General features: G+C 36.2%; 1 protein-coding gene across 3 annotated transcripts in view; it reads right to left on the reverse strand.

Annotated features, from left to right (window-relative positions):
• The window catches only part of HS2ST1 (heparan sulfate 2-O-sulfotransferase 1), a 180,484-nt gene that overhangs the window by 144,546 nt on the left and 19,886 nt on the right, over window positions 1-16,052 (reverse strand). Inside the window, exon 2 of one of the 3 annotated variants that reach the window (XM_006080493.3) lies at window positions 2,676-2,764. The exons of the other annotated variants lie outside the window; for them this stretch is intronic. Within the exon in view, the coding sequence (XP_006080555.1) occupies window positions 2,676-2,694 (19 nt within the window). The 5' untranslated portion in view covers window positions 2,695-2,764. The remainder of the gene's footprint in view (window positions 1-2,675; window positions 2,765-16,052) is intronic. 3 annotated transcript variants of the gene reach the window in all.

Raw genomic sequence — 16,052 nt, forward strand, 5'->3', positions numbered from 1 at the left:
GCAGCACACCAGGGCTTCCCTGTCCATCACCAACTCCCAGGGTCTGCTCAAACTCATGTCCATCGAATCAGTGATGCCATCCAACCATTTCATCCTCTGTTGTCCCCTTCTCCTCCAGCCTTCAATCTTGACTAGCATCAGGGTCTTTTGCAAGGAGTCAGTTCTTCGCATAAACTGGCCAAAGTATTAGACTTTCAGATTCAGCATCAGTCCTTCCAATGAATATTTCCTTTAGGAATATTTAGGAATATTTCTGACTGATTTCCTTTAGGATGGACCGGTTGGATCTCCTTGCAGTCCAAGGGACTCTCAAGAGTCTTCTCCAACACCACAGTTCAAAAGCATCAATTCTTTGGAGCTCAGCTTTCTTTATAGTCCAAATCTCACATCGATACATGACTAGTGGAAAAAACCACAGCTTTGACTAGACAGACCTTTGTCAGCAAAATAATGTCTCTGCTTTTTAATACTCTGTCTAGGTTGGTCACAGCTTTTCTTCCAAGGAGCAAGCGTCTTTTAATTTCATGGCTGCAATCACCATCTGCAGTGATTTTGGAGCCCAAAAATATAAAGTCAGCCACTGTTTCCACTGTTTCCCCATCTATTTGCCATGAAGTGATGGGACTGGATGCCATGATCTTCGTTTTCTGAATGTTGGGCTTTAAGCCAACTTTTTCACTCTCCTCTTTCACTTTCATCAACAGGCTCTTTAGCTCTTCTTTACTTTCTGCCATAAGGGTGGTGTCATCTGCATATCTGAGGTTATTGATATTTCTCCCAGCAATCTTGATTCCAGCTTGTGTTTCATCCAGCCGGGCATTTCTCATGATGTACTTTGCATATAAGTTAAATAAGCAGGGTGACAATATACAGCCTTTACATACTCCTTTCCCAATTTGGAATCAGTCTTGTTCCATGTCCAGTTCTAACTGTTGCTTCTTGACCTGCATACAGATTTCTCAGGAGGCACATAAGGTGGTCTGGTATTCCCATCTCTTTAAGAATTTTTGACTAAAATACCACCCAAAAAAAAAAAAAAAAAGGTATTTTTCCCAGTAGGAAAATCTTTGTGGTACTCTGTAAGGACACCAATCCTTTCCACCTAAAGGATAGTTTTTTTTTTTTCCCCCCAATCATAACTCAAGACAGCAGAACAAAAAGTAGGATCACAGAAACTGACTGGAAGTAAAGGCATCACAAGAAGATAATCTGAAGGAAAAAAATTTCCTTTTACCACCAATTCTCTTTCAGTATGATCACAGTGCTCAACACCAGATTTTTATGGGAGCATTACTAACATTTTTCTACAGCCATGATGACAAACTGGGAATATTTGTTTGAAACTATCTTTCAGCCAGAAATATCTAGGCCATCTATGTTTTAAAGAACTTTGAGGACACTAAATCAGACAAAGAACTGTTCTCTCAGAACAATCCTGGCTTTACCTGCAGATTCTCTAATAGCCTACTTTCCTCTGAATGTGGGACAACTTTGGATTCAAAAGGGGAATTTTAAAATTTTGAATTTCCAGAAAAGGAAATTATCTACTTATGTATTTATTTCTTAAAGCAATAAATTCACTCCTAGTTGATAACCCAAAATAATTGTACTCAAGCTCTTTCCTTGCCCAATTCTTATCAACAAAGAGATTTAGTGAAATTATATATATATATATGTATATATAATAAATATTACACAAACCTTTATACATACATATATGAGAACGTGTGTGCATGTATGTATATATACAAACATACAGAAGAGAGAGAGAGATATCAACCATTTCTTGATATGCTCTAAATTTTATTTTTGAATAAGGATTACTTATTAAGTCCCAAACCTTCACCCCCAATAAAAATTACACCTAAGAATAATGACATTAGCTTTCACTAAGGATGATGTAAGACAAGAGCTTTGTAAAACCCACCATATCACTCAATACTCCCTTTATAAGATTCCATGCAAGAAGTTTCTTTCAGAAATATGCACAAGGAAAAATTCTCCCCCCTCCTAGGAACTACTGCTTTTTATTTTTGGCTTCAGATAGAAGGAAATTTTCAGAATCAAATTCCCAGCCCCAAATCCTCAAGCTGTACATTTAAGATTTACACATTTTACTATAAGTAAATTATAACTCAAAAAAAATTCTTTCCAGCTCAGCTTTAGCAAATGTTCAAGAATTCTAACATGTTCTGTTACTATAGTCTTGACTTTCTAATTTATATTGTACCCTGTTCCTAAAACTGTATTCCTTTTTCATCTATTTTATTTTCCATTAAGATATCCATGGGAGAAGCCTGAAAATGCCTTTCAACATACATAAGCAGCAGCAGAAAAAAACAGACTAGGTCTTTGACACAGCCAATCCTACTAGTGAATTTATCATCAATTTCCTAGAGAAGGGGGATTAAATACATACTGTTTACTTAAAGTGTATAAGATATTTATAATTAGTTTAATAATGTATAACTAACCAATTTAGCGAGCCTATTGACCAAGTATTCATGGAGACATTATTTTGAAATAAATGTATTTTTATCTTAAAATCCCAATGCAGAACCTTATCCAAATATTATTTGCTACAAAGCATAACATATCTGAATCTAGGTGGTCAACAAAACGTTAAAAAGACTGAAACAGGCAACCCCTAATTGATTCTACCTGCAGCTGCCTACCTGTTGAGACTCCGAGCATCTGAAGTCACTGGAAAGTGCTATTAAGAGAACTGATGTACAAATACTTCTTACATGCACTGCAATTTGCCCTAAAAGGAAAGAACAAATCTGAATAATCTACTGTGAATAAATTCTGATGAAACAACACCAAAACATATAAGCTAGATATAAACATATATGTAACATATAAACTAAAATACTTTTATGTATATTGTTTCTTTGCCTGAAATGCCTGTCTTCCTACTCACTGCTTGAATCAACTTTCAACTCCTCATCTGAGGTTCAGTTCAACACCACTTTCCATTGAAAGGACTACTGAAACTTCACAAATCCATTCCATTGCTATCACATAGCAGAAAAAATGGAGGGGAATTTCCTGGAATTGTCGGCTAAACAGACAAAATAAGAAGCAACCTTTTTTACTCCAACTTTATATTCTAAAAAAATTCAAACCTAAAAAAAAAAAGGTTTAAGAAAATATGATGATGAGCACCCTGACAGCCTTCATCGAGATCATTCAGTATCAGTGGGGGAAATATGACGCCAAAAGGGCAAAATTAGTTCACGGGTTAGGGGTGGTAGTGAAAAAACTCTCTGACCAATACAAAAAGGTTGAGTATTCCACACTGACCAACTATTAACATTCTACCACATTTGCTTTCTCTTTTTATACATACACACTATTTTTCTTTTTGCTGAATCATTTTCAAGTTAGCTGCATATTTCATGACATTTCACCCCTAAATATGTCAATATGTACTCTTCTAAGAGCTTTTTCTTCCACAGTCATTATAATATTAAAATCTATTATTATTATTACCGTCCATTCTCAAATTTGTCCAATCAGTCCAAATTTGTCCTTTATGTTTTATCTTCCAATCCAATATAAAATGGACTCAGCACACAACACAGTTAAACTGCAGTGCCTCTTTAGTCTCCTTTAATTGCCCTGTTTATTTAATCTTTCATGTTACCAATATTTTTCAAGAATATTTTTACCAATATTTTTACCAATTGTTCTGTAGAAGATCCCCTACTTGGATTCCCCTGATTTTTTTTTCTTCATTAAATTATCATTTTTAAAAAACAGGCAGAAATTTCACACGAGTAAGTTTTATTCTTCTTGATGTATCACATCAAGATGCATATAACATCAGATCATGCTACAATGTTAAGTTTGATCATTTGGCTGGGTAACCAGTAAAATCTCTCCAGATCCTATCCTAACAATCTTTCACCCAGTGGTTTCAGCATCTTATCTGAATCAATTACTTCTCTAGTGCATATTCTACTTATACAGATTATTCTATTTATATAATTCTTGACATATTTATTAGTTGGATTAAAAAATAAATAAACAACCACTTTCCAACCATGTAACCTGTGTTGTGAGGACCAAGGAGAGGTTAAGTGAAATAGTGGAGTGATTCTTAAATTTTCTGAAGAGCATCTCTGCATCTTACTACCTTTTTTATATGGGATTCTGTTTAAAATCTCATGAACAAAGGGTTCAACTAACTGGCAGAAAAAAAAATACTGAAAACCACTATTAGAAGAGCACCGTTCAATACAACTCTCTGCAACAATGAAAATGTTCTACACCATCAATATTGGCTACTAGCCACACGCAGCTATCAAGCACTTGAAATGTGGTTAGTCAGAGCAAAAACAATTTCACATTAAATTTAAATTTCCATATGTGGCTAATGTACTGTATTATACAGTATGCATGCATGCGCAGTTGCTTCAGTCGCGTCCAACTCTTTGCCACCCCATGGACTGAAGCCCGCCAGGCTCCTCTGTCCATGGGGATTCTCCAGGCAAGAATACTGGAGTGGGTTGCCATGCCCTCCTCCAGGGGATCTTCCTGACCCAGGGTTGTAACTCACATCTCTCATGTCTCCACAGGTTCTTTACCACCAGTGCCATCTGGGAAGTCCAATCTCTCAACTTTTTATCACATTTGCCACTTAAATCCAAACACATGCAATGCAAACTTTTAAAAAACAATAACATGGCAAGAGTAATAGTAACTATCTATCATTTGGGAACTTTTTATATTACATAAGGTAATTTATACACAGCTTCATTTAATCCTCACGATGACCCTCTAATTGAGAGTACACCTTTCTGAGAAAGGTTTTATGATGAAATTAACCTGTAATAACAGAATTCTCTTTAACAAAATACACTTAGAAAAACTAGGGTCAGCTAAACTGTTAACTGAATCACTTTTTAATATGCTAAAAATCTTAGTACTACATTAAAAGCATTAGTTGGAAGAAACCAATAGCTACTGAAAACCTCTAACAGCTAGAAGTTTTAAAAAAGTTAGCAACACGTTTACTGTTGCTTAGTCACTAAGTCATGTCCAACTCTCTGCAACCCATGGACTGTAGTCCAACAGGCTCTTTACCAGCCTAATTAAAAATAAATGGCATAGGGAAACTTTATTTAATTTCTAATGTCATGGATAACTTAAGAATATGAACCACATTGTATCTGGAACAAGTGATAAGCCTTTCAAATGAAAAACAAACCACAATTCTGGTCAACAAATATAGAGATCTAACTGAATATATCTATTTTGAAAATTCTGTAACTGATATACAACTATACAGGAATGAAAACTATCCTTTAAACAGCAAACTCATAAGCAATCTTATCCAAAAACTGATACCTTTAATACTGCAGCATTCTAACACTATAAGATATATAGTCAAATCTCTCCCCCTCTCCCATCCTCTCCTCCCAAAAAAGAGGTTTGAAGAGTCTGCATGAAAGGTTTCATATGCGACAAGCACAACCCACTGAGATCCATAAAAGCAGAACCTCACTCCCTAACAGAATACAATTTGCAAAGACCTCAACAGGTCTGAATTTGAAACTCTGAAAAAAAAAAAAAGGTGATTATCAGTATCATGAAATACTCACAATTCTACCTTCTCTCTCTCTACTCTTCTTGAAATACTCTTTTGCCTATTATCTGTCTTTTCCAAACTTTTTGAATGTTTTTCATTCTCCCAGGGAAACCATTCTAAACCTTTAGCCTATAAGTCTCCTTCCCTCAGCTGGTGCAGGACTGGTTTGAGGATTAAATAAAAACAGAAATAGGTGGCATGTAACAATTCTGAATACAGGACGTGCAATGTTCTATTCTATATACCCTGCTAGCATACAAGTATCTGGTCCACGACAGGCACACAAGTATTTGCTGAAATAAAACAACACAACACAGAGGGAAACTGTTCCAAGATAGAGAGATAAAGGAATCAGGAATGTGAATATTTTAAAAGAAAATCCAATTAACCAGAACACCCTTCATCAAAACTAATAGAGTTAACTTTCTGGTTATTATAGTTACAAGGGGATGTAACATGCAAACAATAAAAGTATCTCTTCAAATAAAAAGAAAGTCAACAACAAAAAAAAAGTGAACAGAGATCACACTTTTGAAACTTGATTTTTTTTTTTTGTAATAGCCTTGGAATTTAGAGTGCCTTTCTCTAAAGCAAAATTTGTGCTCCCTAAGTTCAGGGCTCCTCTCCAATAATGCACCCCACTTCATGTGCAGATGTCATCCAGCCGACTTCATGTCACCTATAGCAGGTGGACCTCAGCAAACTTGTGCAAAAACACTGATACTCACGTCTTCTTACCAGCTTCCATGAAACTCTGGCAGGCTAATTTGTTGGTTTACAATGAAATCTCAGAACCTGTATATCCATAAAAGTAATCATGTGGAAAAGTCAAAGGTCTCACAAGTCTAACATTTTTCTTAGTTTTTCAGAACATATATGATAATCCAATCAAATGTCTTTTGTGAGCACTGGAAAGGATAATTTTATGGTATCTGTCCACAAAGCTACCATTAGATTATTAAGCTACCTGTTTTCTAGATACTTACTTCCAAAATACAGTAATATTTTCCATTTTTCTAGCCACAGAGATATGCTCAATGATTAAAGATGCTTTTGATATGATACTCTAGCCAAGTGTTTTTCAAAGAGCAGTCAATATATGCACTTTGTGAAAGATGCCCAGAAGAGTCTGACATATAGCAACCTACATCTCACCCAGGTAAAACCATTGCTTTAGGAGTCCATCCTCATAAACAGTAAGAGACTTCTATCATTAGGGTGACAGTCTACATAACACCCTCTTATAAACACTGGAGGTAGTACAATTTGATAAAAATAGTTGTAGTTCTAGTTCTAACAGCATTAAATGAATAACTAACTTCAGTCACATCATCTTGTTTCCATGCTTCGTTTGCCCTATCTGTTCGAGAAGACTCCACTGGACAATTACTAAGATCCTTTCACCTGTAAAATTCTTTAACTCACATGCTACCAGTTACTAAAATTGCTGTGATTCAATGGAAGATATTCACCTACTACAACAACAATAATAAAAATAGTTTGACATCCCTTTAATATACAAACAATGCTACTTCTGGGTTAGAAAACAAAACAAATACACATAAGTCAGCTCTAAATTCATGGAGCTAAGAGGTAGTTGCTGCTGCTGCTCTTAATTCGCTTCAGTCGTGTCAGACTCTGTGCGACCCTAGAGACGGCAGACCTGTCCCTGGGATTCTCCAGGCAAGAACACTGGAGTGGGTTGCCATTTCCTTCTCCAAGGAAAGGTAGTTAGACACATTATTAAAACCTGATCCTTTTCAGCCCAGACCTAAACTGTCAAATATTTGTGGACAGACAAATGAGGGTATCCCTGAACATACCAGTCTGACCACTTGTCTCAGACTTTCTTGTTTTTTTTTTTTTTTCGTTTGTTTTTTTAAGAGCCTTGGCTACCAAAGAGGATATTTTGTTATCCAAAACAGTCTCCTTTTGTGGGACATCAGTTCATGTTCATGTTCCTGTAGCAGTGTATACGTGAAGCACTGTAGCAGTGTATATTTGAAGTTCTTCCGAAGATAGACATCTTAATAATCAGGGTTCTTCCCTCAGGCCAATATGTCACCTAGACTATAAGAAGTTCAAGATGTAGCAAAATTCTTGTATAAAATCCACAGGTGACTGCAAGGCAACTTTACCTAGAGAGGACTAACATGGCAGCATATTTTAAGAGAGATGTGGATTCAAATCTAACTTATTAGCTGTTTCAGCCTTTTCAACCTAGTTAAAAGCCAACACAGGACTGTGTGTAAGAATTAAATGAGACTATTTCATAAAGGGCCTAACAAACTTGGACCTATTTAAATGTTCAATAATGACACCACCCTTATGGCAGAAAGTGAAGAGGAACTAAAAAGCCTCTTGATGAAAGTGAAAGTGGAGAGTGAAAAAGTTGGCTTAAAGCTCAACAATCAGAAAACGAAGATCATGGCATCTGGTCCCACCACTTCATGGGAAATAGATGGGGAAACAGTGGAAACAGTGTCAGACTTTATTTTTCTGGGCTCCAAAAATCACTGCAGATGGTGACTGCAGCCATGAAATTAAAAGACACTTACTTCTTGGAAGGAAAGTTATGACCAACCTAGATAGCATGTTCAAAAGCAGAGACATTACTTTGCCAACAAAGGTTCATCTAGTCAAGGCTATGGTTTTTCCCGCATCATGTATGGATGTGAGAGTTGGACTGTGAAGAAGGCTGAGCGCCAAAGAATTGATGCTTTTGAACTGTGGTGTTGGAGAAGACTCTTGAGAGTCCCTGGGACTGCAAGGAGATCCAACCAGTCCATTCTGAAGGAGATCAACCCTGGGATTTCTTTGGAAGGAATGATGCTAAAGCTGAAACTCCAGTACTTTGGCCATCTCATGCGAAGAGTTGACTCATTGGAAAAGACTCTGATGCTGGGAGGGATTGGGGGCAGGAGGAGAAGAGGACGACAGAGGATGAGATGGCTGGATGGCATCACTGACTCAATGCACATGAATCTGGGTGAACTCCGGGAGTTGGTGATGGACAGGGAGGCCTGGCGTGCTGCGATTCATGGGGTCGCAAAGAGTCGGACACGACTGAGTGACTGATCTGATCTGATTATTAAATGACCTGAAATTTGTGATATTCCATGATCTTTTCCTTTAACTTCCCACTTGCATCCCACTATTTCCTAACAAAATTGTACATTTTTAACATGCCACATCACATCGCAAATGTTGAATATGCTTAGGTGCCTTATGTTCATACCTTTGATCATGTCATTCTCTCTGCCTGAATTTTCCCTAGCAGATTCTTATCCATTCTTAGAACTATTGATCAAATCCCATTCCCTTTCAAGAGAACTTCAAATACCTACTCCTTTCAGAAAGTCAGTCAGACCCCTGGGTGCTTGCAGCTGGGGCTCAAAGGGAAACAAATTATTAACCCCTAAGAAAATTTAGACAACTATAAGAACAGGTGCTGGCTTTGTAGAAAGTAGAAACTATCAACATTACAAATTAACTCAAACATTACAAATAGGCTAAAAGAAAAAAATCTTCATTGTGAAACTAAACTTATATTGAAAGTAGGGCAAAGACAGCAGAATATCCAGAATATAGACAGGAGTTGCTTCATGACTATTTGAGTCAATGAATTTACGAAAAAAGCCTGAGGAATTAAAAATACTATTTTGCGTGGTTCCTGATAGCTATGTTGGAGAAAAAGGCTCACAAAAGTGTTCAAGTAAGTATGCTTCCCACATTAAAAAAAAAATCAATTTTTAATAATGTTTCACTTTTTAAATCATTAGGTCAAAGTTATGTCATTCTGGCACTGTTTTGATTTATATACTCAACTTTACCCCCTACCTCAAAAGTCAAAACCTAATTTTGAAATTTTCTTTATGCTTCCTATAATCTCTCCCAGACATCTCCTTCCACAAAAAATTTTTTCTTAATTTTCTAATATTTGCATTAAGGCCAACCTAGAGAGTCTCATTTCATAATTTAGGATCCCCCCAAAAGAAATGACAAACATTAAATCTTTCAAAGTAACTTTTGAAATCTTTTGTAAGAAGTCTTCAGAAATAAAAACTGTGAATTAAAATTGTTATCACTGGGTACACACCGATGGTGTGATCACTCATACTCACCTTGAGCCAGACATCCTGGAACGTGAAGTCAAGTGGGCCTTAGGAAGCATCACTATGAACAAAGCTAGTGGAGGTGATGGAATTCCAGTTGAGCTATTTCAAATCCTGAAAGATGATGCTGTGAAAGTGCTGCTCTCAATATGTCAGCAAATTTGGAAAACCCATCAGTGGCCACAGGACTGGAAAAGGTCAGTTTTTATTCCAATCCCAAAGAAAGGCAATGACAAAGAATGCTCAAACTACCACACAATTGCACTCATTTCACACGCTAGTAAAGTAATGCTCAAAATTCTCCAAGCCAGGCTTCAGTGATACGTGAACCGTGAACTTCCAGATGTTCAAGCTGGTTTTAGGAAAGGTAGAGGAATCAGAGATCAAACTGCCAACATCCGCTGGATCATCGAAAAAGCAAGAGAGTTCCAGAAAAACATCTATTCCTGCTTTCTTGACTATGCCAAAGCCTTTGACTGTGTGAATCACAATAAATTGTAGAAAATTCTGAAGGAGATGGGAATACCAGACCACCTATATAGTGCTCAGGAAGCAACAGTTAGAACTGGACACGGAACAACAGACTGGTTCCAAATAGGAAAAGGAGTACGTCAAGGCTGTATATTGTCACCCTGCTTTTTTAACTTACATGCAGAGTACATCATGAGAAATGCTGGGCTGAAGGAAGTACAAGCTGGAATCAAGACTGCCAGGAGAAATATCAATGACCTAAGATATGCAGATGATACCACCCTTATGTCAGAAAGTGAAGAACTAAAAAGCCTCTTGATGAAAGTGAAAGAGGAGAGTGAAAAAGTTGGGCTCAAGCTCAACATTCAGAAAACTAAGATCATGGCATCTGGTCCCACCACTTCATGGGAAATAGATGGGGAAATAGTGGCTGACTTTATTTTTTTGGGGCTCCAAAATCACTGCAGATGGTGATTGCAGCTGTGAAATTAAAAGACACTTACTCCTTGGAAAGAAAGTTATGACCAACCTAGACAGCATATTGAAAAGCAGAGACATTACTTTGTCAACAAAGATTTGTCTAGTCAAGGCTATGGTTTTTCCAGTAGTCATGTATGGATGTGAGAGTTGGACTATAAAGAAAGCTGAGCACAGAAGAACTGATGCTTTTGAACTGTGGTGTTGGAGAAGACTCTTGAGAGTCCCTTGGACTGCAAAGAGATCCAACCAGTCCATCCTAAAGGAAATCGGTCCTGGGTGTTCTTTGGAAGGACTGATGTTGAAGGTGAAACTTCAATACTTTGGCCACCTAACGTGAAGAAGTGACTCATTTGAAAAGACCCTGATGCTGGCAAAGACTGAAGGCAGGAGGAGAAGGGGACGACAGAGGATGAGATGGTTGGACGGCATCACGGACTCAATGGACATGGGTTTGGGTAAATTCCGGGAGTTGGTGTTGGACAGGGAGGCCTGGAGCGCTGCGGTTCACGGGTTGCAAAGAGTAGGACACAACTGAGCAACTGAACTGAACTGAACTGAACATATCAGGTTATCTTAGCATCAGTGGCTGAAAAGTCTAGTCCCACCTACCTGGATGCTGATTGATTAAGACACTAAATTTACTCTTCTTATTCAGTAAGAACTTAGTTTTTTCTTCAGAAAAAGTTAGATGTAAAGCTCAGTATTAAACATTTAAGCTCTACTAATAAATATTCAATGTTTCATATGTAATTTTAACACTAAGACTCACACTAAGCACATATTCCTAAATGTTTTTATTCTGAAATTTTAGGATACTTTTAAGAGGAATCTGATCTAAAATCTGTAGTTTTTATTCAAAGTCATTATTAATATTTCTTCAAAAAGGTTTTAATACTATACTTCAACAGTTAATTTTAGATATTAAGGGTCACCATAGTATTTTAAAGCTGGAAGAAACCTCAAACATCTCTTGCTTATTATAAAATGTAAGGCTAAAATATAAGACTAGAAAAGACAAAGAAGTAGAAGCCACAAAGTTTGATGACTGACTAGATATAAAGGGAAAAAGTCAAGGATGCTTCCCAGTTTTCAAGTCAAAGTAGAGTTTAGAAGGGAAACCAATTGGGAGGGCAGGAAGAGTGGAATAAGAGAAAGGTTATTTTGCTGCTGTTTTATACAGAGTATGACACTAATCTTACCTTATCAATGGAGAAAAGCTCACTCTTCTGAGATGAATGGGAGGGGTGTGGAGAGGGTGGAAGCTAATCACTGCCCCAGCCTGAAGTAGGAAATCTCTGTCTTTAGCCCATACACAAATCCTTTTCCATTTCCCACAAATAAATACCTAAATTAGTGCCCAGAAATATAGCCCTCACAAAAGCACTTGATTCTCCTATAAATACAAAATATTTCCATTATTTCTAAAATAATTTACTCATATTTTGAACTCTAAAAAGATGTTCAATCTTTGTTCCACCCTCTTTAGCATTACTTCAGTCCTTTTCATGTGAACCAAAAAGAATAGCATGTAGAACCAAGATAATCCAATCAACAATAACCTATTTTAACTGTGCACTTTAAATTAAAGTCTAAATGAATTCTATTCATTATCTAAAATTTAAAGGGACTGATCTCTTATTTGACAGAGAATTTACTAAAGATAAAAGACTTGGCTGGTTTCAGTGGTGTGGGCACCATTAATTGTGCCTGCCAACAAGCTAGTCTCATAAACACTGGATTCTGTTCATCCAATGTTCCTTGTCAACAAGCCATAATCACATTTTGACACACATTAGTAGATTTTAACAAAGTAGAATTAATCCTGTGTGTCTTCTTAAAGTTTAGGTTCTCAAGCTTTTACAATTTTTTAACAGGAAAGTCTTTAAACAATCAGTACTGAATGTTCATATACAAAAAGATGAAAAAAGTTTATATGCAGAATTGGTTTCATCACTAATTAATAACCTCCAGTGGGGTATCAAGTGTCTGCTCATAAACATTTCTCTCCTAAATTTCATCTCTTTTATTACTTGAGATTTATGAAAATATTTGGTTTATGAAAATATTTCTGGAAAAGATAAACCCCACACAGTGGGTGTCTGTGCAGAAGAACAGAGGGAAATAAGTTCAGTGAAAAGTACCAGAGGCTTTGACCTATCTCTAAAGCTTTATTATGAATGTAAAAATATATTACTGCTTTAATAAATCCAAGTGGTATGTACACAGGCTATAAATTAAGTATATGGTTGGGAGGGAAATTATAAAAATCACTTTGTCTCTCAACTTACCTGTTCTACCTCCCCCATGCACTGCTTCACCCCACCAACCCCCCGCAGCAAACTTTTTAGCTATAAGCAATTTTGGTCAAAGGAAAGAAGACATAGTTTGGGAATATTATACATTTCCTAGGAAGGTAAATCTTGGGAGTGCAGAGTAGGAAAGATTCCAGAAAACAGGCATCCAAATACAAATTATGACATAATTTTGCCAAGAATTACCAGTATCAGTAACTGTCTTTGGAGATGCTTCTAAAATTATCTTTAATATCATTTTTTTTCCAGTTCTACAGCAGATTACAGATGTTTAGGCCACAAACTTTTGATTATCCTGGGAGCAGCTTTTCTAACTTTTGATGTGTTTTTAATAGTCATCATTTTCCAAAATCATATGAGAATTTCAGTTTAATTTTCTCATAGCCAAATATGCTGAAATAAGACTGCCAACAACCTTTACCCAAGTGACATCAATTACTCTGAATAGAACATTAAATATAACTTTAAATCTAATTGGACTTTCTACTATAGACTACTGAATCTGAAAATAATATGAGAAGTTACCTAAAGTTTCTTACACGTACCTTTAGTAAGCAGTAATTATTAGAATGATGAATCTTTTTTAGTAATGTTCGCACACATAACTTCAAAAATCTCTGTCAAATTTTGAGACTGAGGGAAAAACGACTAGAATACACATGGTGTATTTACAAAATCCTGTGAAAAAATACTGCCAGCAAGAAATGGACTAACTGGGATTTTATTCATCTCCCTGAATTATGTAAGTTGTGGGGCTGACCAAGAAAACAGTTATTTCTCAGCATATCTTGTTATTTCTTGTATTTTAAAGGAAATAACAATTAACTATTAAAGTTAACTGTTAAGCCTTTTGGTCTTTTGGTCAAATCTGGTAACCAACATTCAACATTTAGGCAGTAACAATGCCAATTTTAAGGTGACGGTGGTAAACTCAAAACCATAATTTAAAATATTCATATTAGTGTTATAACTATGACAAGAATTCTGAGGAGCTTAAAAAAATGACAAAAAGCTATTATACATTTGAACTGAGTAGGTTCAGAGTGAGTCCCTAGAATAGAGTCTTTCAATCTTATCAACCTCACCTGCACAAGAGAATCACATCACCGAGGGAACTGAGGACCAGGCCACACCCCAAACCAATCAAATGAAACTTGGAAGGGTGGGACCCAGGTATCAGCATTTTTTTAACATTTCCAAGGTAATTCCCATAAGTAATTAAGGTTGAGAACCACAACTCTAAGATCCTAACATTATAAACCTTATTTTGGTACCCCACTAAATCACTAAACACACATGATATGGAGCAAAAAAAATTAAGCAGTCTGCTTTTTTTGTGGTACAACAGACAGGAACTTTTGTGCATATGATCCTGCTGTACTTGAGCTCAAGTGAACTTTCCATCACAAAAACAAACATGCAAATCCATCAGATACAAGAGATAAGCCATGGAAGTGGCATGAAAACACCTTTCTATACAACTGATGATTGCACACACTTGCAACTAGTCTATACCCTGAAATAAGTGAGAGATGAAACATCTATTTTTCCTAAGGCTTATACTTCATGCCTGTGCTTAACGAAAATAAAAGTCCAAGCGATAATGATGAAAATCCATCCCTATCAATGAGAAAACATCATATCTGAAAGCAAACCTCAAGAAGCCCTCCTACACATTTTATACGGCAAGAAATTTCAATTGAATCTACTTGCATCAACACTTCACAATTTTATACATATATATTTTTAAAAAACCAATACTTAAGTTTTACATATATTCAGGTATTAACTAGTATTAGAAGGAAAAAACCATATAGAAATTCAAATGCAGTTTCTTCTTTAAAAGAAGTATCTTCTACCAAAGTATCGTCTACTTTGTTGTATGGCAGACCACATTTATACTGTTCTGACATTTCCTAGACTCCCTAAGAATCAAGCCATCCAACATCTTTGTGAGATGGAAACTAATCAGTTACCCACACATTATTCTCAACTCCTTATTTCTAAGACTGAAAAACTTAACTCATAAGCAGTTACTTAACCGAGCCAAGGTGATTGAGACCAAAAAAAAAAAAAATCTGAAAACTTGCCAACATTCACTGTTCCGTTGTTCTGTTTTGTCTTACTAATCCACCCCACCTCAGCCAAAAAAAGGGAAGTTATAACATGTGAACATTTATCCCACTGTTTTTCATAACTGGGGTACCACAAAAGCTATGCAGGGAGTCCTCGCTTTCCCCCAAAAAACAAAAACAAAACAAAAAACCCTGCTGAAAGAGAAGCAAGTATAAAGAACTCAATAGGGAAGAGAATGAAAAACTGAAGAGGAATGGACAAGAAGAATTATTCACAGCAACTTAATTGAAAGTGATTGATATTTTAACTATAAAGAAAAAAAGATTCTCATTAAAAAATTAAGCAACAGTGCATTAATCAAATCTAGAAGATATCCCATTTCCATACGAGTCTATATACACTTTAATTTCAAATTTTCAAGCTGTTTACAAGTAAATAAGCGCACCCAGTTTCTCATTTCTGTTAGTGCAGAACTTCTGAATAAAAGATGTCTCTACATACAGTCTATCTTTAAAAATAAAACAGAATACACTTTAGACACACTGTTCCACCAACGTACCTTTCATTTGACTAGAAGAAATCAACATATAATCTTACCTTTCCTTCCAGAAGATTTCAGAGTAGTAATACTATGGCAACAGCTCAGTATAAGGAATACAAAGCTAAAATCATTTAACAAGTGACCTAGGTATATCTCAGAGAATGACTGCTGTTTGAGTATACATGTAGAAGAGGTTAATGACAAAAACAAAATGCATTCTTAAAGGATTTAACACGTTAAGATCTAGAAGCACAAGTGTGGTATTCACAGCTTCTATCTAATGAAGTATCCGAAATAGAGAAAGACAGAAGAGAAGGTATCAGTGAATGCTACAGCAGAAGACAAAGTACCCAAAGAAAACAATACAGCTACTAAAACCAACTGATCAGCTCAGATTTGAAAGGGATATAAAGGCACAAGCTAACACGAAAGGCAACCTGACAAGGACAAATATAAGAATG

This window comes from Bubalus bubalis, chromosome 6, assembly GCF_019923935.1.
Source record: "Bubalus bubalis isolate 160015118507 breed Murrah chromosome 6, NDDB_SH_1, whole genome shotgun sequence".
Taxonomy (NCBI): domain Eukaryota; kingdom Metazoa; phylum Chordata; class Mammalia; order Artiodactyla; family Bovidae; genus Bubalus; species Bubalus bubalis.